At 47.8% G+C, this 22,620-nt stretch overlaps 1 protein-coding gene across 1 annotated transcript in view; it reads right to left on the bottom strand.

The window, feature by feature from the left end:
• Dap (death associated protein) overlaps positions 1-22,157 on the bottom strand; it is a 54,826-nt gene extending 32,669 nt beyond the window's left edge. Inside the window, exons 1-2 of the mRNA XM_031359999.1 lie at positions 21,964-22,157; positions 11,150-11,246 (exon numbers count right to left, since the gene is read on the bottom strand). Coding sequence (XP_031215859.1) covers positions 11,150-11,246; positions 21,964-22,018 — 152 coding nt within the window. The 5' untranslated portion in view covers positions 22,019-22,157. The remainder of the gene's footprint in view (positions 1-11,149; positions 11,247-21,963) is intronic.
• Between the last annotated feature and the right edge of the window lie 463 nt (positions 22,158-22,620).

The raw sequence follows: 22,620 nt of genomic DNA, 5'->3' as shown, positions 1-22,620 counted from the left end.
CACACACACCCTGTACCCCTAAGAGCCTGGCTGTCACTGTGGTCAGTTAGGAACATTTCACTCGGCTGGCCCTGTGTTTTGTTTTCTCTGCTATGTAAATATGTCTATCCAGCAGAGCATAAACTCATCAGCCTTCTAGCTTCACATTAATGGCAGATCAGAAGTAGATCCTGTCTGAAAAGTGAATGCCTGACCATGACCCACAGCACTAGCCTGGAAGCTTTGGGGAGCCACATGCTCAGATGGTGTCGGTATGTGAAAAGGAAGAGACTGGGTGATCCCAGCCTCACTCCTGTATTAGCATCATGGTCTGCTCTTCAGAAGCACCATCAACGCTGATCCACTTAACTGGCACTAATCCCCATATGTCCCTATCAAGATTCTGTGTGCTAGGGCCAGTGAGATGGCTCAGCAAGCAAAGGCACTTGCTGCCGGGCCTGACAACCTAATTTTGAAGTCTGGGATGGATCTTGTGGGTGAGAACTGAGTCTCTTAAGTTGTCCTCTGTCCTCCATACATGTACCATGATGTGAAACACACATACACACACACACACACACACACACACACACACACACATACACACACACACAGTGCATGCACTCCTATTATTGTGATGGGATGCACGGTGCCACCTTGTGATTCAACAAAGGCCACCACCAGATGTAGCCCACCCAGCTATAAATGTTCAGAATCATTCATCAAAACATGCCTTTGCTTTATAATCCATCAATTACAGGAGTCAGGTTACAGAAATGCAAAATGTACTAAGACCGCAAGACACTAACTAGCCTTTCCCTGTGAAGAACACAAACTCAAAGCAGTGAACTAGCTCCTGAGACATAGGGCATTCAACAGCCCCTCCCCTCATGACGCACACAAATCCAGCTAGCAGTGGCAGTATGACTTTTTTGACTGAAATAGAAGAGATATACTTGAAAGATCTAGGACAGGCTCTATTTTCTCTAGTTCTACATGGGGTTCTACTCTGTGGAATCCTAGGGAGGGCTGAGCCAACTGCACCCGGGCCACACACCATGCAGCTCTGGCGTTTGTGCGTCATTACCAATCCTCAGGCTTGGATTTGCCATAGCTCCTGAAGTCCTGTCTGCAGAGGTCCCATTCCAGCATTGCCTTACTAGAAAACTCATTTTCCCAGAGACACAGCCAACAGCAGAGCAGTAGCTTGCTTGAGCACTCACAGGAACTTGGCTTGGTGAGCTTCCCACACTGGTGGGCTCATAAGTGTCTGATTAGTGCCAATGGTGCCTATAATGACTACTATTTAAGATGTGGCCCTATATCAAACATTCATTCTGCTAAGAATGATAGGTCTAAAAGAATCTCAGGCATGCTAGAGCTAGGCACAGTCATGTTACTAAGTTTTGACAAATGGCTTTGCTAGGGGGCTTCAGGCATAGCATCTTCTTGCTCTTCAAAACAGACATGAGATTCCTGTTTCTTCTTCTGAGTACCATTCCTGTGGATGTGGCCCATCTATCTCATGGCCAGAGGGCCAGCCCTGAAACAAGTGCATGAGTTCAGGGCTTCAGTGGTACGGCTCAATTGTCCTGGCCCTTCCTCAATGAGACCATCATGTCTAAGCATCTGCCTTTCCCTTTCTCTCAGAACAGTCCTGGTGGCCCTGGGATTGTAGCCATAGCCCTATAGAAAGTCCTTTCAACACTTGAATGTATACGTTCCCAGCTAAGACACAGAGGCTGGTCTACAGTCAGGGGTCTCTCCCCCTCTCTGAGATAATAGGCATAGGGCATGACAATCATCATTTCAGCCTCCTAAAAGTTGTACAATGAGACAGCTGAATTCATTTTCTTTGGGGCCATTGCCACTACCTAATTCTAGAACACTCCACCATCTTCAGGAGAACCCACACCCATTAACCCACAATTCTGTATGGGTTCTCTTCTCCCAGTCATTAGGGGCCAGTGAGCTGCTTTCTGTGTACACATTTCCCACAGGTGATACTGGAGCCATGGCCGCTGGTGTCTGCTTCCCTTACTTGGCAAAAAACGGTTTTCAGGTTCACCTATAGTAACAAGACTCAGTCTTCAGCCATTCTCCCGGTTAGGTGATATTGTGCCATATGGCTGGAGTACACTCTTCCCCGTTCATCACGACGGGCACTTGGCACAGTATCACCTTTAGCTCTTATCAGCAATGGGGTTTTAAACATCCACAGATGGGCTTGTTTGTTCCTTTGTTTTGAGTCCTCTTCAGGGAACACCTGGAAGTGGATCTGCTGAGTCACAGGGTAGTTTAGCTTCTGAGCCACCAAGCACTGCCATAAGCTCTGCTGTGCTCATGCATCCACAGTGGCTAGAAAGGTGATAAGGCTGACCACCCTTGCCATTCTCAAGTGTACAGTTCTGCAGTGCTCAGTGTTCACAGTGAGAAGACAGAGCTCTGGGTCTCCTGCAGTGTGAGCATAGGAGACTGTATGCTGAACACTTCCTCCTCACTCTCCACACCCTCCCTGACTTTCATTCTACTTCCTAATCCAGAGCTGGGCCTGCCCTTGACCCGCCAGCGGAATCCTGCAGGCTGAGTCCTTTTACTTCCAACTTCTTTCACTTGGCACGGTATATCAAGGTCCACTCGTGCTGTGGCAGGAGACACAATTTTCTCCTTTTAAAAGTCTAAATAATATTCGAGTGAATGTTCTAATAGAATTATTGTTTTTCGAGTACAAACAGCCTTTATAGGTTGCAACAGTAAATGAAGAGAGGGGACATGTCAACTATACACACTCCTGGGGTGTTGTCCTGTGAAAGGTAGGGACCTTTTTGGTTTTGTTTTTTTGAGACAGGGTTTCTCTGTAGCTCTGGCCGTCCTGGAACTCACTCTGTAGACCAGGTTAGCCTCAAACTCAGAAATCCGCCTGCCTTGGCCTCCCAAGTGCTGGGATTAAAGGCGTGTGCCACCACTGCCCCGCAGGTAGGGACCTTTTTGAGTGTGACATTATATTCAATCTCCCAGTCTACAACAATTTACCTTTAATGTTTTAATTTTCATGGTTAAGGTTTTAATTTAAAACCTGTCCAGAGGGATGAACATAAGCAAAAATCAGTGACCTCTTTGGCCCAAGAGAGCTGAGCAGCAACAGCACGTGGTCAAGAAGGTGAAGAAGGCGCTTCCCCTCCGCAGGCACCACTGTTCTGCCAGCTGGAGAGTCAGCAACATAGTAGGTTTCTTAGAAGCTCATCTTTAACATTTTCTCAGTGCTGTGCAACCGGACAGTCAAAGCCAAGAGGCTCATTGAAAAGAGTTACAAGGCTCAGGTAACCGTACGGCAGTAGACTCAGCCAGGTCTCTTGTTTCCATGTAGTTACGGTTACATATTTTATTTTATAAAGCCAAGTTGGAGAGTTGATTTGAGCTGGGCCCACAAGTTTATGGTAAGCAAACGTTCCTGACAGACAGGATAACTCTGTAGTCTCCATAAACAGGAGTGAACGGAGAGGCCAACCCTCCTGTGGACATACAGAAAAGCCTCATTTCCTTCTCCCCCCTCCACTTGCTGAGGGGGGGGGCTCCTGGAATGGGGGTTGCAGCTGGTTCTTAAGAACTGCTGAGGGGCTGACAAACCACTTCAGGTTTTGTCAGATGTTATATAAATGCTTCCTCAAAGCCCATTACCAGCAGTGTGGCCCCAAGGACGGCTGAGACTTCATACCTCCTTTCTCATCCCAGACCCAAAGAGTCCAGCCAGAATCCTGTGATTTATGATAACCCACATGCTTGGTCACTGCATGGAGACACTTCCATGCACTGTGCACCTAACGCACTCTCCTGTGCTGCTCACCTGGTGAGGGAGATCAGCCTGGATGAGGGGAAATGGCCAACTCCCGTGGGGCTGTTTGCCACACATACCCTGCTTTCTGCTCACAGGGGGATTCTGACTAGAATGTCTTCAACATTCTTGTCTCATGCTAAAACTCATGCTCCGTGTGTTTGGAAGGAAGGTTTAACTTCTGCTGTACATAACGACAAGATGGGCATTGGTGCTGAGAATCACTCAATGAAGGTATGGCCTTGAGCTTTAGATGGCTGTGGTCAGTCTGGAAAATGATGAGCATGGTAACCCAGTACATTTACACTCGGTCGCCTCTAAGAAACCATACTGACACCACCTAACATGTGGACTGATACACTTGTTTGCAGGTGGAGTGTCCATCACTAGATCTCTCAGGAAGATAGGGTGATCCCTCACAGAGCCACACCCCTCCATCTGCCCTCGGCACCTTGCAATCTATGTACAGCTGTGTGTGGCTGGTGGTTTCCTGAGGCCAACAGTCTCAGTTCATCCTAGACACACCTCAAGAGCCCAGAGCTATGTCCAAATGATGTCTTAGGAACGAATCTAACTAAACAAGCTTTCACAAAACAGACAAGTGGCTTATAAGGACGCTAACCTAAATGAGCACTTGGGAGCAGAAAGGAAAGAAAATATTCACATCTCAGTTCATCACCAACGATGTGGTAAATGCCAACGGTCTAATTGGGTCTGACAAGAAGCAGTTCACCTCCACCAAACCTGAAATTACCCAGAAGGTCATTAGAAATGTCAAATCACAGCCTCACTAATGGGAAACTTCGCTACAAGAATGGTAGGACCTTGAGATATTTAGCTGATGGTAGTATCAAGTTCTATTGCTGATTTCACTTTTATCAGTTAGGTTGCCTTCTGTTTTGTAGATGTTATATAACTTACAGAATTGAGGTATAGCACTAAACAGTGTGTGTGTGTGTGTGTGTGTGTGTGTGTGTGTGTGTATGTGTGTGTATGTGTGTGTATACTATAAAAATGACCCAGGCATTGAGAGTCTCTAGCAAAAGGATCTCATGTTTGAAGCCAGCCTAGACTGCATGGTGAGGCTTTCCTCAAACTCTTAAACAGAATGAATGCAGAAATCATTCTTTAGAACTGATGGGGCAAGAGATTAAAGTTTGGGGCCACACCTTTAGACCAGAATATCCACAAGGCCTGGAAGACAGGTTGCTATGGTGCTCAGCCTGGACAGCAGTAAAGGCTGGCGGAGGGGCTCCTTTGCCATGGGAACTTCATAGATTATTTTACCACCACAGCCTTTGGAATGACAGTGGGGTGTGGTGGAGTTGTCCACAGAACCTATGTTGAAGAGCTAGCCCACAGTGTCTCAGAATGTGGCTTTGTCTGTAAGTACCATCACTGCAGTTGTGATTTGTTAAGTGACCTCATATAACCTTGGGTGAGTCCTACTCTACCATGACTAGTCGCCTTTTGCAGATGGAATTGGACAGAGTTGTGATGAGTAGACTCCATACAGGCAGGGCTGGAGTTCTGTCAGCATGCTGATGAGCCACCAGAAGCTGAGAGAACCAGGGCAAATCCCTCCCTGGCACATCAGAAGCAGTGTGGCTGTTGGTACCTGACCTCAAGTTTTCAGAGCACAAGAGATCACAGTTCTGCTGTTTAACACACACAGCCTGCGGCACATTGCCATTACAGCCCAGGAAACTTAAGAGAGATAGTCAGCTCATTGCCTTGACAGTGGACCCGTCTGTGACTCTGGGCAGTAGCCAAGGGATAGCCTGGAAAGTCACTGAGGCAGACAGACACCACACTGCAGCTCTCTTCTGGATGCTAGTGGATGTAGCTTGACAGAGTGCAGCTGATGCTCTGAGCCCACCCTGCTGCCTAATGGAGGGATGGAGCCAGTACTTGCTCTGCCAACCTTCTGAGTAGTCACAGGTAAAATGATGACTCTCATTCTGTCCCTCACTACTACGCAACTGAGACACACTGCACCAATTCTATCTGCAGACTTAGACTGAAGATAGACCAGTCTCACCCAGGCCACCCTGATGAAGAGCTGACTGATGGGCCTACCGACCTCCCACCTTCCTTACCCGAGCAGAGATGACGGCTCTCTTCCTCTTTAGGAACATCTTAACTACCTGATGGTCTTGCTGACAGTTTCTCTCTCTGCTGTGTCATTTCAGGCCATATACGGGGGCCTCGAGTCAGCCCTCTATAAAGACCTTTCATGTCACACAGGGCCCTCTGGTGCAGCACAAGGTTCTGATGTCCACGCCATACCAACACCTGGGTCAGCAGCTATGTCACTGGGACCCAAAGACAACACTGGGCTTGATCTGCTGGCATCAAGCCATCGTAGCCTGCCTGTATCTGCGTACATGTCAGGGGGAAAGGACACAGCTTGTGACTGGCCTGGACACAAAGGCAACACTGAACTTACAGATGATTTTCACATTAGTCCACCATGCAGAGCCATTAGGGTTTAAATATTCAACTCACAACTCGAACATAAAAATTGCCATGCAGGGGCCTTGTGACCTAAGCAGCACCCAGCTGTGCTATCCTTTGACTCAGAAGTTCTGAGTTCCTGACTTCTTATCCCCAAGGACAACTTATTGAGAGAACCATTAAGACTGCAATGGGTCACCATTTGGCATCTGTTATGGGGTCATTCTAAAGGGGGTATAGCAAAATCTTAAACCTTCAAGTTTTCAAAATAGGACATTATTTGGACATTATAGGGCCTTCGCAGAGATAGTTAAAGGGAGGTCACCAGGGTAAGCCCCTAATGCAATAAGGGGAAATGTGTTCATGGAGACAGAAGGTAGGAAGAGGCAGTGTGTGTGTGTGTGTGTGTGTGTGTGTGTGTGTGTGTGAAAGGCAGAGCATTTGTGGCACATATCTATCAAACACCGAACATCAGACACTGCTGGCTCTGGAGGAACTGTGCATGGCCAGTGTCACCTTGAAGCAGAGCATCTGTGATCGCTTCCAGACACCTCAGGAGAGGTCTTCCCTTGTTGGCATGGAGGGGTGGAGGGGCCTCAGAAAACCTGCTGTTCCTAGGTAAGCCCCAGGGCTATGTGTCTTATACTGTTGTCTCTGCTCTGTACCTCCACACTCTTGTTGGGTCACATGGCCAGGCTGTCACAGCGATGGCCCCATTGCTAGTTCCAGTTCTCTGCTTCCGTTGAAACACTGCTGCGACCAAATACTTTTCCGGAAAAAAAACTTTATGAAAGACCGATTTGGTCAGTTCATCAGTGAGGGGAGGCACGGCAGAACAGGGGGACCCGTATCACCGCAGCCATGAGACAGAAGGGAAGCCTATCAAACCAGCACAGGGACAATACCATGGCCATGGTCCACAGATCCCTCCACTTCCTGCCCATCTTGAGGAGAAGCCCCTCATTCAGCACAGACTCCTCCAGCACAATGTGCTGTCCAAGCCCTGAGCTGAGTGAGCGAGCACACCGACCCTGAAGTACAGCACAGATCTCTCCTTTTACATTGTTTATGACATGCACTCTGTCACAGTGACAGGGAGGCTAACAAATACACCATCTTTTCAAAGTTAAAGCCCAGAAAATACATTTTCAGGTGGATAAGAGATGAAAGACTTCATTCCCAAGGGACCTTCTATCGTAGTCTATTTTCTGTCACTACAGTGTAGCAATCTAATTTTAAGGAAAAGAGCCTTTACTTTGGCTCATAGTCTAGTCCGAGGTCAGGGGTTGCATCTGACGAGAGTTCCTAGGAGGTTTGGAGCAGCTTGGGGGTATCGGACATGCATCAGTCCTCTCTTGCTTGCACTCTCTCTCTCTCTCTCTCTCCCTCCCTCCCTCTCTCTCTCTCTCTCTCTCTCTCTCTCTCTCTCTCTCTCTCTCTCTCCCCCCTTCCATCTCCTCTCCATCTCCCTTCCCACCTTCCCTCCTGTGTCCTGCCTTGTCTTGTAAAGCCACTGGAATTCCGTCGTGGGTCCAGGCTACGACATACCAAAGCACAATCACCTCTTAAGTCCTGCTAGTGTGACCACTTCTCCACTTCTTCATTGCCTCACAGTGGAGGCTAAACTCCAACAGTGAGTGTCTGAGGGGCATACTTAACCCATTTCCAAGCTCTGCACCTTCACTATAGAGGACACCAGACAGAATAAGTAAGTGGACATCTACAGTGGATCGTAAAGTAGTTCATACCTTTAAACCGCTTTAAGACCATGGACTGTAAACAACAAACCTAACTATGCACAAGGGGGCTGTAATCCCTGGAACGCTAGAGCCTACTCTGGTGTGAGCGAAGGCTAGAGGTCCCTCTTCACATGTCGGTGCTCAGTGATATCATGTTTCTACTTCAAACAGGCCGTGTGGGAGTATTTACCTCACAAAAACAGCAAGTGCTACAAACTGAAGCTGGGTCCTCTGGAGTGGCGTGATTAGGCAGTTCCCGGCATGCTATACTGAGAGTCCAGAGATCACCAGGAGCTCAAAGAGAGAGGCAATAGCAGGAAAACACACACACACACACACACACACACACACACACACACACACACGGGTCTGTGTGCTGAGAGTACAGAGAGAATAGAAGGAACACCAAGAGAGTGGTCTTAGAACAGTTACAAGGTTCTCCCTTTTCACACGTTATTATCTTCTATGTATGAGCATTTTGTCTGCATGACTGTATATGTACCACATGTGCAGAAGAGCCATCCTATCCCAAGCTGGAGTCATAGATGCTTGTGATCCTCCATGTGGGTGCTGGGAATTGAACTGAGTTCCTCTATAAGAAGAGCCAGTACTCTTAACCACTGAGCCATCTCTCCAGCCCTGATTCTCATGGTGTTGATATATTCTTCCTTTTCCCTTAAATGTAGTATCTCAATACACTCTGATGACATAAGGCATTATTTTTAAATCTCTGGAAAATTAAAGATTAAGGGAGTAAGGGATGCATAAGCTTACTCCAGGAGATAATTACGAGGGAAGGTTGTGGGTTCTTTGGGTCACATAACAATCCCCTCAGGGCTTTGAATGTTCATTTTCTCTGTAATCCGTGCTCTGCCTTCAAGAGGAAGAGGGAAGCCATCAGAAATGAGTCAGTAAACAGTCTTAAACATTCAGGAAGTGTCTAAAAAGGAGTTTGCAGACGTAGACAGCGTGCTTATTTTCGGAGAACACTTCAATCAAAACATGCAAGAATGTAAAAGCTTAGGAGCATGAGTGAGAATGTGTCCGGCCAAATTGCATGTCCAATGCCACACCCGAGAGGATGCCTATGTATTTTATACATTCTGAAAATAAGCAGGTTTTTCCATAGACAAAGTGAAGGCAGTCAGGTCTCCTGGAGCCTTGCTGAAAACTGATCTTTTACCCTCTTTTTATGGCAAAGGTGTAGAGTTAGGGAGGGTTATGGATTTGAGATGAACAGACTTTCAGAACTAACTCGTTTTAGACAGAGAAGGCCCCAGACTGCCCTCTGTGTAGCCAAGGTGGGCTGAATTCTGGCTACGCCCTGACTAGGTAAGCATCAGCTGGCTGGGCGACCTCCCTAAATCTTGCCTTCTTCGTTCACACAGAGGCCATAGGGATACCGAGTTTTAGGTGGCATCTAACCTGATGTGCATTAGTAAGCAAGTGTCTAGCCCCACACGGGAGCTCAGTGGGGAAGCACAGCCTGGAGGCTGACCATGAGGAGCAAGGAGCCAGCTGCCTGCACTCTGCCACTTATTTGTAAGTATCCATGGAAGCTGAGCCTACTCTCCGGAGAATTAAGGAGTGGGTATTCTGGAATGGGGATAATAGGCAACTCTCAAGCAGGGAAAATAACAGTGTAATGAGAATCCTGCGGATCAAGGTGCATGGAATGTTCAGGAACAAGCAGGCTCCTTACACACCACAAATTAGCAATGATGAGTCGGTGTGGTGGCATACACCTGTGAGTCTAACACTCAAGAGACAGTAGAATTGTGAGTCTGAGGCCAGCCTGGATTGTAGCAACTTTACACCATCACACAGGACACGAGGCCTGATGCCTGTATTGGCAACACAGATCCTCAGCCTGGTGTCCACAGATGTCTCCCCCTCTGGATATGCTCCCATGAGGTCACATGGTTCAACCCACACTGGTGAAGAGCCAAGGCAAAGCCAATAGACCCACAAGGAACACAGCGGTCTGACTTCAGGGAGGCACAACAGAGATTCTTTGGTCACATCTATATAAATCTGCAATCAGCTTGCTTCAAAATCCCAAGCTGGACAGAGGTGAGGAAGATGCTGTAACCTAAGGCGGGCACATCCAATCTTTCTCTCACTGACACCCATTCTCTGTTATTTAAGCTTCTCATCTCCTCCAGCTGTTGGACTTCACCTCATAGGAAAGTCAGGAAGAAGTGTAAGGGATCGTCTTGTCTCTGCTCCTATGCACAGAGATAACTTTGCATCCCCCAAAGTCTAGAGGCTGGACCACAGAAATAAGGGTTCACCTCTTCCATTCCTCCTTTCATGGCTACTCCCCCTTTCCTTCCTGTTAAGAGTAGAGACACTGTCTGCAGTCAAGTTCTGAGCAGAGGACTGTACTTCTGATGTTCTTTCCCGTGGATGCATTCGGTTGTGTCTGTGGTGACCATGCTATGACAGGGTTACTCACAGTGACTCAAACTTTGAGATGAGAAACTTCAAGGAAAACAGGTAGGAAACAGAGATGGGAGACCAGAATCCAGGACCCAGGAAGGCTGTGGCAGGGATGTCACTGACGGACATATCTGGTCACTTAAAGAGTAGCTTGTTATCTACAGACCTGCCTGCAAAGCATTTCTGAACTCAGGAGTTCTCTATGTAGACAACTAAAATTACACTAGTGTGAGTGATCAGAGGGGTGTCCAGCGGGGTTCAGTCTGCAGCACTAGTGAGAGCTCTTGACCACAGACAGGCGCTACCCATGTCTCTAGACTGGGCAGAAGCCTGAGCACAAAGATCCATTAAGCACAAGAATCAATTTCCTCTATTCCAGCATGGTGACCTGCCAGGAGAGGTGGAAGCTGTGTGTCCTACTAGAGTCCCAGAGGAAAGTGTCACAGGGTAAGGCTGTGTACCTGCTCAGCTCCTGGGTTCAGCAGCCCTGACTAAAAAAGACGACAGGGTGCATAGGGAGGTGGGCCAGAGGGACGCACTGGCTCTTTCCTGCTAGCACAGAACCCTACCTCATGATGGGAATCGAAAACACACAGCACAGGGGCTGGAAGCCCAGGAGTTCCCAGAAGCACAGCACAGACATTAATATTTAACCGAGTGGTCATTTCGCAGTCTGCTCGAGTCACCGGCCTTTCCTCACCTGGTGCTTTCCCATTCTTGGTCATCCTTGTCTCTCTCTTCCTTCGCATCTCCGGTATGTGGGTGTTTCTGCACAATCCGCATCCCGCCGGCTTTCACTGAAATACAAACAGAGGCAGGGGTGACCAGTGTGGAGGTGCATCTGCCTGTGGATGAGGTGGAGAGCCACTGTTATTGAATGGACTCCAAGAAGAGAAACAATCATAAACACGGGAGGGGGGTGTAGCAAAGACTGGACACAGTGGAGCCCTCGGCGCCCTTGTATGTCTCACGAGCTCCCCAAGGCTCCAATGTTCCTTTCTCTTCACCTCTGAAGTACTTTCTAAGAGCAGCAGCATAAGCAGAACACATGCCACATGACAAAGTGGCTACTGGTTAGGGTCTGTATGTTATATAGACATAACACAGGCCACTTCAACCCTGCCTGGTGATCTTAGTTCTTCAAATACCAGTGGTTTGAATGGGGTGACACAGTCATGGATGCCCAGGAAGTTTTAAGAATCTGTCTATCTCTGCCTTCCTAGCACCGATTACAACATGAATCTTGCCCAGCTTTTTAGGTGTGTGCCAGCAATCTGAACTCACGATTCCAGGCCTTCAAAGTAAGCACTGGACTGAAATGGTTTTCCCAGCCCCAAGACTCTATTCAAGAGTCTGCTCCTGGGCCGTTCTCAGAGCCCAGATAGGGCCTGCAAAGGCCATTCGGAGCAATCCTTCCCAAACTGGGCTACAGATGCTCTGTCGCTGGATGTTACTTCCTTTTTAAAAGCAGTTTTATGGAAACAGAGTTCACCCAGTTAGACTGTCTAACACAGCCTGAGTTATGTGTGGCCACTGCTAAGACTGCGTTCATCACTCCATGAGAAGACCTGTACCCATGAACAATCTTCCTGTCCATCCCTCCTTGGCTCCTGGTAACCTTCAGTCAGACTTTCCTATTCTGGAAATCTAGGGTGGAGAAGAAATAATAAAACACAGAATTTGGTTACTGACTCTTTTCCTTATTTTCAAGGTTCACTTGGGTTACCCCATGTACTAGGGCTTCATTCCCTCTTAATGCCAAATATGCGCTCTGCCGGGCCTTACCACGTTTTGATTTAGCCACTCGTCAGGTGGTGGGCATTTAGGTTGCTGGCAGTTTGGGCTGTTAGGAGCACTGCAGCTCTGGATACCATTTACATCGTTTTCTGTCTCTGTGTGTTCATTTCCTCAGATCTGTATATACGAATGGGATTTTTGGGTGCAACAGGAACTCTGTATACCCCACTGAGAAATCAGTAGGCATGGACCAGGCCCCCCAGTGACTACACATGTATCCACACTTGTTACTTCTAACTGCAGCCACACCAGTCAGTGTGAAGTGGGGTCTCTTTGTGATCTGATCGTTACTGACTCAGTGGCTGATGTGATTATTTTATAATGGGGTAGGCGGTTGGATGTGGAGATTCTACGATGGAAGGCACGAGAGTGTGGGGAACGCCAGGTAGGCAGAGCTAAGTGTGTGAGTGTGGAGGTCAGAGGTGAACACTGGGTCTTTTTTTTCTCCACCTGCTTTTCTGAGACAGCTGAGTCCTGAGAATCAGTCTATCTTTCCTCCCTAGCAGTGGGATTACAGATATGAACTAGCTTTGATGTGGATGCCAGGAATCTGAACTCAGATCCCTGGGCTTTCAGTACCAACTTAGCCATCTCCCCAGCCCCAAAAGGGTCCAAGGAAGACTTTTTGAGCATTCATCATGTTGGCGTGCATCAAGAAGCTTTTTTGGTGGAATGGAGCTTGAAGTCACCCCAAATGTATCTGACAGCAAATCCCCCCCCCAATTATCCTGGGGTTCAGCTTTTAGTAGCAGTGGTCTACAATATGGTCTACAAATGCTGGCTCTACACCTTACACGGTGGTATGAAGCTGAGGAGCTTTGAAAAGCTGATCTATCTAAAGACCCTGTAGAAGGCCCAGCGTCACCTGAGTTGAGTGAGCACTGTGGTAGTGAATAGAGGGGGTCTTGTGGGCTGAGAGTTTAAATTACCTGGGCTGCATTCAGCCATTAACAGCCACTGACCTTCAACCTCTGTTGCTAAGCTAATGCTGTCAAGACTTGGATAACTCTCTAAGAATGTATTCCTAAGCAGACTGGTAGCCTCTACCAGACCTAAAGCTAAGACTGCAGTGACATCAAAAACCTACAGGAAAGATTTCCCACCTGTACAGCCACCTACTTGATGATCCCTACCAGGTATCTGCCCACTGTACTGACTTCTGGCTTTCTTCTGGGGCTACAAAAGCTTGTCACCTCTTTCACAGGGGTTATATCAGTTACCTACTTCTGTGTTCCTGAGACATTTATGCCAACCTGGCCCAGGATAACTGTTTTCTTGTTTCCTTTAAAATGTAATTATTTTTCATCACCAGTACTTGCCAACAAACAGCTTTAAAGACGGTGAACCTCCTAAAATAGAGACCTCTAAATAAGGACCGTAGTATCCTGGTGTGGTATTCTGTTGCACCCACAGAGCCCCTCCCTTCCTCTTGAGGTTAGCTATCTACACTTCTATCACAACACAGCTTGTATCCCTTGAAGTGGAGTAGTCAACTTGTCTCCGGTGTTCTTCCTTTGGATGGATCCTGCTGGGTTACAAGGATAGGCAAGTTTACAGTGGACAGGGAGGAATAGCTAAAGGTCTTCCCAGGCTTGGACTCTGGTTTCCCTGGAAAACGTGGAAAGACAAGGACACTGGCTTCTTGTGATCGATCAGTAGGCAAAAGAGCTGTCCCCAGAAGGCAGAAGAATGGACCAGTAGATCAGAGGTCTGTGCTTGAACAGTATACCTGCCAGTCTGTGGTGGAAACTAAAATCTCTGTGTCTCACCCGTTAGTACAGGAATGCCAAGCTACTTTGGAAAAAAAAAAAGATCCTCTTTAACAATGCTCTCAGAAATCTATCTTTTATTTTAACAGTTGATGTTTAATAACTTCTCTTTAAAGAGCTTAGCTTTGTCTCTACATCCTTGCGTCTTATTTGCTGGGGATTTACTCTTCCCTTGTCTCTAATCTAGTATTTGTTTCAGGCACACCTGTCTTACAGTTGCCTGCCCAGCTATTCAGTCATCTGGGGTCCTGTGTGTCTACTCTTGCTGTCTGCCTCTGTCTGCTGTTCTTGTTCCTGGGCTGGATGGCTGTGGGTCATGTGCTGTCTTTCCTGAACTCATTAGGATCCTATGGGGTCCTGGTACAGACAATAGCTCTGTAGAGAGGAAGCAGCTATTTTTGTTCAGGTTCTGTCATCCTTCAGATGGGTTTCGTAGCATGGAAGGGCCACAGATGTGATGGTTTGAATGTGGCATGTCCCACAGGGCTGTGTTTGGAGCTTTTGGCCTCTAGTTGGTGGCTCTGCTTAACAAGGGGGTGGAACTTTGAGACAAGGTCTTTAGGCTTGAATATAAGCAGTTCAAGGGGGCAGGGGTGACAGTGAAGGTGTTATAACTCAGTTCTGGTTCCAGTCCTGGGCACTGATCTGCCAAGAATGAGAAGTCTTCACTATACCCTGTGTGACTGCCACCACACCTCTTTGGTGTCAAGAGACTGAGACTGTGAACCAAAATTAATCTGTCCTTCTGTAAGCTGCATCTGGCAGATATTTTTTATAGACTAGAAAGGCAATGGACATACCATATAATATATATTTTAACTCAACCTCCACTCAAATCATTCCTGTGTTTACAAATTCTCCCTTGAACTTTTATTCCCACTTGGAGCCTGGGCTAATGGGGGTCAGCTTCTTGCTGTGTCACTGTGAGGCTGGATAAGCCTCTCCTCCACAAGGTTTGACCTCTAAGCTTCCAGCTTTATGCTGGTGTCTGGTGTCCTACACCCAACCCCCAACCAACTAAGGCCCAAGTTTCATTTTCATATCCTTCTTTGTTGTTGGTCCTTAGTGATTTCTTTTACTTTGAGTTCAGACTAAAAAAACAAACAAACAAAAAAAACCCAAAAAAACAAAACGAAAAAACAAAAACTATTTAATATAAGGCTTCTGCTCCACTGAAATACCTGGATTAAAACTCTGTGGTACATTAAAATGCTTTTCTATATGAGAATAATGGATTGTTTTCACAAAACAAAGAGTCTAGAACTGCTCCCTAAGTGGCTTTTAGAATATACTTTCTCCCTCCTGCCCATGCCCACCAGAAACTGATGAAAGATGCTGTTGTATAATGAAATACATACAGTGAAGTATTAATTGTCACCACCTGAACACTGTAACAGTATTTGACATCACAAACATATGGTGAAGTATCACTACCCACAGACTGAAGATTGTGATAGTGTTTGGCATCAAGGCCTCTGAAGAGATAAGTTAAAATCCAAGATGATCCCAATGCAACAGAACTTGTGCACCAGGATGCACATCCATGGAGAAATGGTCAAGGGAGGCCACTTGCCAGATCTAGGGTGTAGGCAGGAAGGGAGGGAAAGAGGAAGAGAGAAAAGAAGGCTCAGGAGAAACCAGGCCTGTCAACACTTTAATCTTGGATTGCCAGCCTCCAGGACCATGAGAAAGAAATGTCGACTGTGGGAGCTGCCCATCTGTGGCATCCTGTTACAGGAGTGGTGACAAAAGAATGAACAATTATTGAAAAATGGTGTCTTTGGAACATTTCAAATATGGCAGTTCACAGATACGATGTACTCCTGCAAGTGAGATGGTCTAGTTAAAGAAGACAAAGAGAGCTGGCAGTGAATGTCAAAGTGACATCTGAAATGACCACACCTCTGGAGGTGCCGCCCCTGGAACAGCCTGTCCATTCCCCACAGAAGCCCTTGGTGACAGAGCTCAGTCACCTAGCATCAGCACTTACATTTGATGCCATTTCTAAAAACAATTAACTTCATTAATCCATCTCAGTGTGCTTGTGATTAATGCAGCAATAAAAGTGGCAATGTTGACAGTAACACAAGGCTGGGGCAGATTCAGTTTAGCTTGCAAGAATGGGAAAAGTTGTGACAGCATATTGCAATGGTCCTATCAGCTTATCTAGAATTCTGTTTGAAAAACTAGAAATCTGTAGAATCATTTGCAAATCTAGGGTTTTTTTGTTTTTTGTTTTTTTCTTGACAGTAGAAAAGGAAAATTTAAGATTTTGGGGGGATGGCTATTACTGAAATGAGAGACTCACATTTGAAGAGAGACAGATTCCTTTTAGCCTGACTGTATTGCTGAGGTTAAGGCCTGGATCCTGGGCCTTCAGGTTCAAACCTCAGCTCTGCATACACTTGTGTATATGAATGCAAATGCATGCCTGACACTCTGTGCCTCAGGGGCCTCTATCTGTGAAGAGAGAGTGGCAAGTCCCTCCCTCCCAGAGACACCGAGGATAGCTGAATTAGCTTCTACATCTCTTGAGAGAGTCTGGCATACAAGATGTGCTCCACTCTACCAAGCCAGTGCTGAAAATGACAATTCAGGGCTCAGAAAGGTCCCATGTGCTCAAACCCTCTGTGCTTGAACATCTCACTGTGGAGGCTACAGAACTCATAGGGAAGGAGACCACTGCGTTACTGACATGATGGCTGGCAATCATCAGACCTTCATTAGGACACCAGCACTAGGTAAGGACTCTTCCAGAGACTCCCAGATCCTGGGTAGGTCTGCCACCTCTGCTCTTTTTTTACTGCCATGATGTTCTAGACAACATCACCTCACCATCACCCACCATACTTTAGTCCCCTGTGACAGGGCCAGAGACATGCAGTACCAAGCCAGTTTCCCCCAGGGGCACAGCCTGCAAGAGGCACAGCTGGACCAAACAGATCTAGATGATCTACATCACTAATCACTGGGAATCCTTCCAAGCATAGCATAGAGACAGACTATGGACAGGTCCTGATCATTATATCACCTGTAGGAGGGAAGAAAGTGAGAAATAAAAGGCGATCTGTAGGACGCCTTCCTGTCCCAGTGGAAAGGGGGTAGACAAAGCTTTTTTTTTTTTTGTCAGACTCATCCTAGAAACAAATGAAGGGGGCCAGTGACCATCTTGCCATCCATGGACCAAGCTCCCCTCAGCTGTTACAGTGTGGAGCATTGTGAGGGAGTCGCTGGCAGCTATTGCTAAGGCTTCGCAAATGGCTGGAAAACCCTGTAGCAGGATGGTGGAGTGTGGAGAGAAAGTTCTTTCAGGACCCCGCAGGCACTGGGCACAGCACCCAATGGGGAGTGGGGACAGCTATTTATGATGCACACCAATGTCTCTCAAGCCTGACTGCAGATCCTGTGCAAGGGCAGCTGCCTTTGTTCTTATTAGAGAAGGGCTGTTGACAAGTTATCTACAAGGAGGCTAACCCACCCTTAAGAGATGAAGGGTTCTGATGGTCATTTTGGTGGAGAGAACACAAGAAAACAAACTGCATGCTGGGTTTGGGTAAGCCCAGGCAGTGTGCTGCAGAGACGTGTATGCAAGGGGAGGTGGAATGAGAACGGCCCTGGGGTATGTGAGACAGGAGTGTGGGACAGAAGGGAGCAGGAAATGCAGTCTATCTTAGTTAGGAGGAGTGACTCTGCTAGGGAGACACAGACATCATGGGGTAAGGGGTAAGAAGTGTCTGCGGCGCCACACTGCTCTTTGTTGGAGGTTCAACAGGAAAAAAGGGAACTTCCATTCCTCCAGCTCACATGCTGTACCTCACAGGGTTGTTTTACACAAGCGAATACTCCCTATGTAAATGAAAAGATGTCTGATGTATGGATGGGAGACAGCCACTGTACCTCACAGGGTTGTTTTACACAAGCGAATACTCCCTATGTAAATGAAAAGATGTCTGATGTATGGATGGGAGACAGCCAACCCACATCAGGACACAGCGGGCATCTGCTGAAAAGAAAAGGATACACACAGAAGGTTCCAGAAGGGGGAAGTAGCCAGAGATGTCTAAGGAGCAGAGGCAGCACCTATTACCAGAAACCAGTCACTATACGGTCTTCTGCCCCTCGACATGCTGGGAGCTCCCTTCAACCTGTGGCCAATGGGTGGCTCACTGGCTGAGCATGGGAACCTGCTCACCATGTACACGACAGGAAGCTCGCTACGATACAAGGCAGATTCATCTTCCATTTCTAGCAACAGAACACTCTGGATAATCCAAAAAGCTTCCGTAAGAAAGTACTTCAGGGTCAATTATCATCCACAGGCTTTAATGCGTCCTGAAACCGTGTCTGAATGACTAGTGTAATGGAGTTGAATTATCTGTGTTGCTGAAAATATCAAGTGGTCTACTTCCCTGCTGTAGTTGACGTGCACACAGTCACGTTTACGTTTTTGTCGTCTCTGTTCTGTGGGGGATGTGAGAACCGCTTTGTGGGGAAACACAAACACTCGATGGGATCATATTATAAGATTTGTGAGACTTGACTTATACTTTTGACTCCCCTGGGAACTGGGTGCATGTGGCCGGGGCTATAGGCCTGAAACCTGCATTTGCCAAGCTCTTCTTTCTCCAGATCACATGGAGACTGGCAGGGATGAGTCACCATGTAGTGTGGGCTGCTGCAGGACTGCTGGTAGAACTGAAAGCTGCTTCTTAATACGTGGCTACCTCAGTCAGAGCCCTGAGAGGAATGCTCTCGCCCCGTCTCTCCACACACATTTTCCAGTGAAGAGCAGGTGGGTATACTTAGGACGGGCTGGCTTACTGTTAGGGAGATATGTGCAGACTACAATGAAGTGCCACCTATCACAGAAGGGTCTCTGCAGCGCCGTCCTTCAGTCCTTCCCTCCACTTTCTTTTGGCAGATCCTCCAGTAAATCCCACAGCTTGAGAGTGGCATCCGGGGAGTGAGGACACGGTTAGGCTGTGGAGGTCCTGGGTGCCAGTCTCCAACAACTAGCTTTTAGGGGTTAGCAAGTCACCTCAAACAGCTCTGCCAGGGATTTAAACCACACTGCCCACAGCATCTCGAAAGCGGACTATGGTAGCGAAAGCGTCCAGCACCTATTTACATAAGTAAAATGCTGGTGTGTTGTAACTGGGACCAGGTTTTAGTTACCAGTTACCGTTTCCTCCCTCTGACTCGGCACCATCCAGCCACCTGGGCAAAGCGGAAGACAGGGAGGCCACAGGCACGCCAGGAGAGCAAGGTGGGAAATCCACAACAGGCACCCTGAGGAAATGCTCCTGGGCCTGTTTACTGAGTATCTGATCCAGGCACTGTGCCAGCTGTCCCCTCCCCCCAAGGTAAAGATGTTAGTAAGCCTGGAAACCAGAAGAGTAGGAGACAGTAGGAGGTGGAGGAGCCATGAGGGAAATGGGGGCTCTGTAGGGACAGGGGAGGGGGGGGTCGTTACAGAGAAAAACACGAGAGAGGACAGCAGAAGAGTGGTGAGAGAATTTTATTATTTCCAGTTAAAGATTTAAGCACAAGTCTGGTACACAGTTTAAGCACTGAATGAGAGTCTTCCCAAAGTTTTTAAGGCACTCCTTTTGACTTATGAACTGTGTTCTTGGCAAACCTTTATTCTTCGTGCCTAGTGGGTGGCCCTTCTTTTAAAAAATATTTATTCTGCAGCACTGCTGTTCTCTGGTGCTGCCCGACCAAAAAAAAAAAAAAGTACTCTATGGCCTTCCTGCCACAAACAGGCAGTGCCCTAGGTCTTCTGTGGATAGGGAGAAATGTGCACACTAGGGGCGCTGCTGAGAATACCATCTTCCCACCCACCCCTCTGGGCTCACAGGTCTGGCTGCCCTTGGGATATGCAGCGTGTGATACTGACAGCTACTCTCCAGCCAGACTTTTGGGTCAGGTAAATGATCTAAAGGTCACCTGAATTTATCTGTTTGGTTAACTAGAGGAACAAACAGAGGCAAAGAAGGAAAAGATATGGCACTAAGGCTGGGCCCTGTGGTGGGCTGGCCCAGAGAACTGCCATCTGCCACAGCCTCTAACTCCAGGTGAGAAACCCAGAGTCCCCGAGGAGCCCAGTGATGTTTCTCAAGACTCTAACAACATGCCTGGCTCTCTCTGCAGGCACCAACAATGTTTTTTATTTCTAATCCAAAAGCCTGTTTACAAACTAAAGAAAAATCAGAACTCTTGAGTCAAATTTCCCCCACGTGTGTTTTATTTCCTCGGATCCTAAGATGTTCATGTGAATAGTCTCTACATGTATCTTAATTAGTGCTATTTTGACTCAGTGTCTTTCCAACAGTACACACTAATGAACTGCTTATCTTGGGAGAATCAGGCTTGTCATCCTACAGTGTGGGCCATGACAAACAGCTCAGGGCCACAGGCAGGTGGACACAAAGTACTCCTTTAGGAATTAAAGGTCAAGGCTTTCCTTAAAGGAAGTGTTGTTGTCTTGTTTGTATAATTTTTTTAGTAGATTTTCTTCATACAATATAGTCTGATTATGTTTTTTCTCTTTCCCAACTCTTTCCCCAATACCTTACCCACTCTATTTTACTCCTTTACACACACACTCTCTCTCTCTCTCTCTCTCTCTCACACACATACACACACACACACACACACACACACACACAGTCCACAAAACCACCAACCAAAATACACAAGCAATAGACTATTAAGATTTTTAAAAATGCTCAAAGAAAGCCACATGAGACAGGAAGTCTACAAAAATCCCACTGAGTTCGTTTTGCATTGGCCATCTATTTACTGGGGCATAGGGCTTACCCTGAAGGGTGGTTTAATACACTCAGTGAGACTCCACCAGAGAAACATGGTGGTACCAATTGCCGACTGACTTGGCTAGGGGTAGGAGCCAGCACCTTAAAGGTAATCTTTCCACGAGTTGATTTGTATTGTAAGAAGTGAGGATTGAACACAGAGCCTTCCAGACTCTCTCACCGTATTTTACTCACACTGAACACAAGGACTCCCATAGCTATAACTCCTAAACCCAGTTAGGTTAGTTGAGAAGCACTGTCACAGTGAACCGGATTTGGAATGCAGCATACTTTAAAGGCTGTTTCCTCTCCCCTGGAGCTCCTGTTCACCAGTGGGGCCAGCAGCTGGAGAGTATAAGTTTTTACTACAGAAAGATGGTGTAGATGTGTCCCTACCCCATACAGTCCTCTAAGGTTTGCAGGGACAAGCCCTGGTTTTAGACCAGCGTGTACAGTCAAGACCCAGAGGAGCTTTAAGTAGACTTGGCTTCTGGGACCCACGGCCTTCAGGCTGGCTCTCTGTGGTGTGTCCACAGGTATTCCTGCCACAAGAAAAGGGCAGTAGAAATGTCAACGCCTCCAGCCATGGAGGAACAAACAGGAACTGAGTGGAGGCCAGTGCCCAGGGCACACAAAGGTTGCTTGCCATTTCCTAAGAAAGGTGGCTCTTTACTGGACTGAACTGCCTTGGCTTAGAAGTTTCGGGTTTGCTTGAAAAATACCGTTGTAGCCACTTTCAGAAAGTTGGATGGGAAAAGAAAATGAGTAAAGGAAGTCATGCCGGGTGATTAATGATCATAATTATTTCCGCTCCTTTGGTCTGTCAGTGTGAAATGCTGTCAGCCCACGATTAATCATCATGATTCAACACTACCTTTTAATTGTTGGGGGGTCTCCTTCCCCCAAACATCTGTGTAACCTCATAGGAATTGCCTACATTTGAGTTTTGACTTGTACAACTAGGGTGTCTCAGCCAGGGAGGGCTGGATCCCGCGCCCCGCTCACCTGCACCTCGGGTCCCGCTCACCTGCGCGCCTGCCCATCGCTTTAGTACGGGGCACCGGGATACCGGGACCCCGATCCTGCCCCGCCCCCGCCCGGCGCCCCAAGACAAAGTGCAAACCAGTCAGTACCGGCGGGCGGGTGTCCAGCTTTGGTCTCCAGCTTTCCTTCTGGAGGCGAAGACATGGCGCCGCTGGTTTTCTGAGGGGCGAAGGCAGCCGCGGGGTGGGCGGTAGTGCGCGCGCGAGGCCTCGGGGAGGGAAGGCGTGAGGCGCGCGCCGCTCGGGAACGCGCACAGCCGCCCAGGGCCGGGGGCGTGGCTCCGGACGGCTGCGTGGCACGGCCCCGCCCACCCGAGCTGTGCGGGCCGCCTCGTCTTGCCCCGCCCGTCCGTGTTGAGCATGCGCAGCGGCCAGCGCCACGTACAACGCCTAGGTTGTTGGATGGGAAGGGTGACCGGGCGCATGTACGGAAAGGGCGGGGCGGACCTGCGGTCGGCGAGGGCTGGACCGGTGGTGCGTGTTCCCTAGCCTAACTGTCACCGAGAGAAGCGTCACCTGCTGGTGGTTCGAGACCCCAGCGCGGGGTTTCGTGCAGCGTTGACAGCTCCTGGCTCTTATTTTGTCGCACAACTCATCTTTTACTCTCTAGAACTCGCAGCTCTGCAAGATCGGTAGTCTTCTATCTTTAGAAAAGGGTCTGCCATCTTTCTTCTGGGCTGCACAGGGACTTGACTTGTGGACTTTGCCGACACAGCTATTAAAAGAGACAGGGTGCCCACAACTCTC

This window comes from Mastomys coucha, unplaced genomic scaffold (assembly GCF_008632895.1).
Source record: "Mastomys coucha isolate ucsf_1 unplaced genomic scaffold, UCSF_Mcou_1 pScaffold8, whole genome shotgun sequence".
NCBI lineage: Eukaryota > Metazoa > Chordata > Mammalia > Rodentia > Muridae > Mastomys > Mastomys coucha.
Note: the sequence above shows the minus strand (reverse complement) of the source record. Positions and strands in the feature narration are given on the sequence as shown.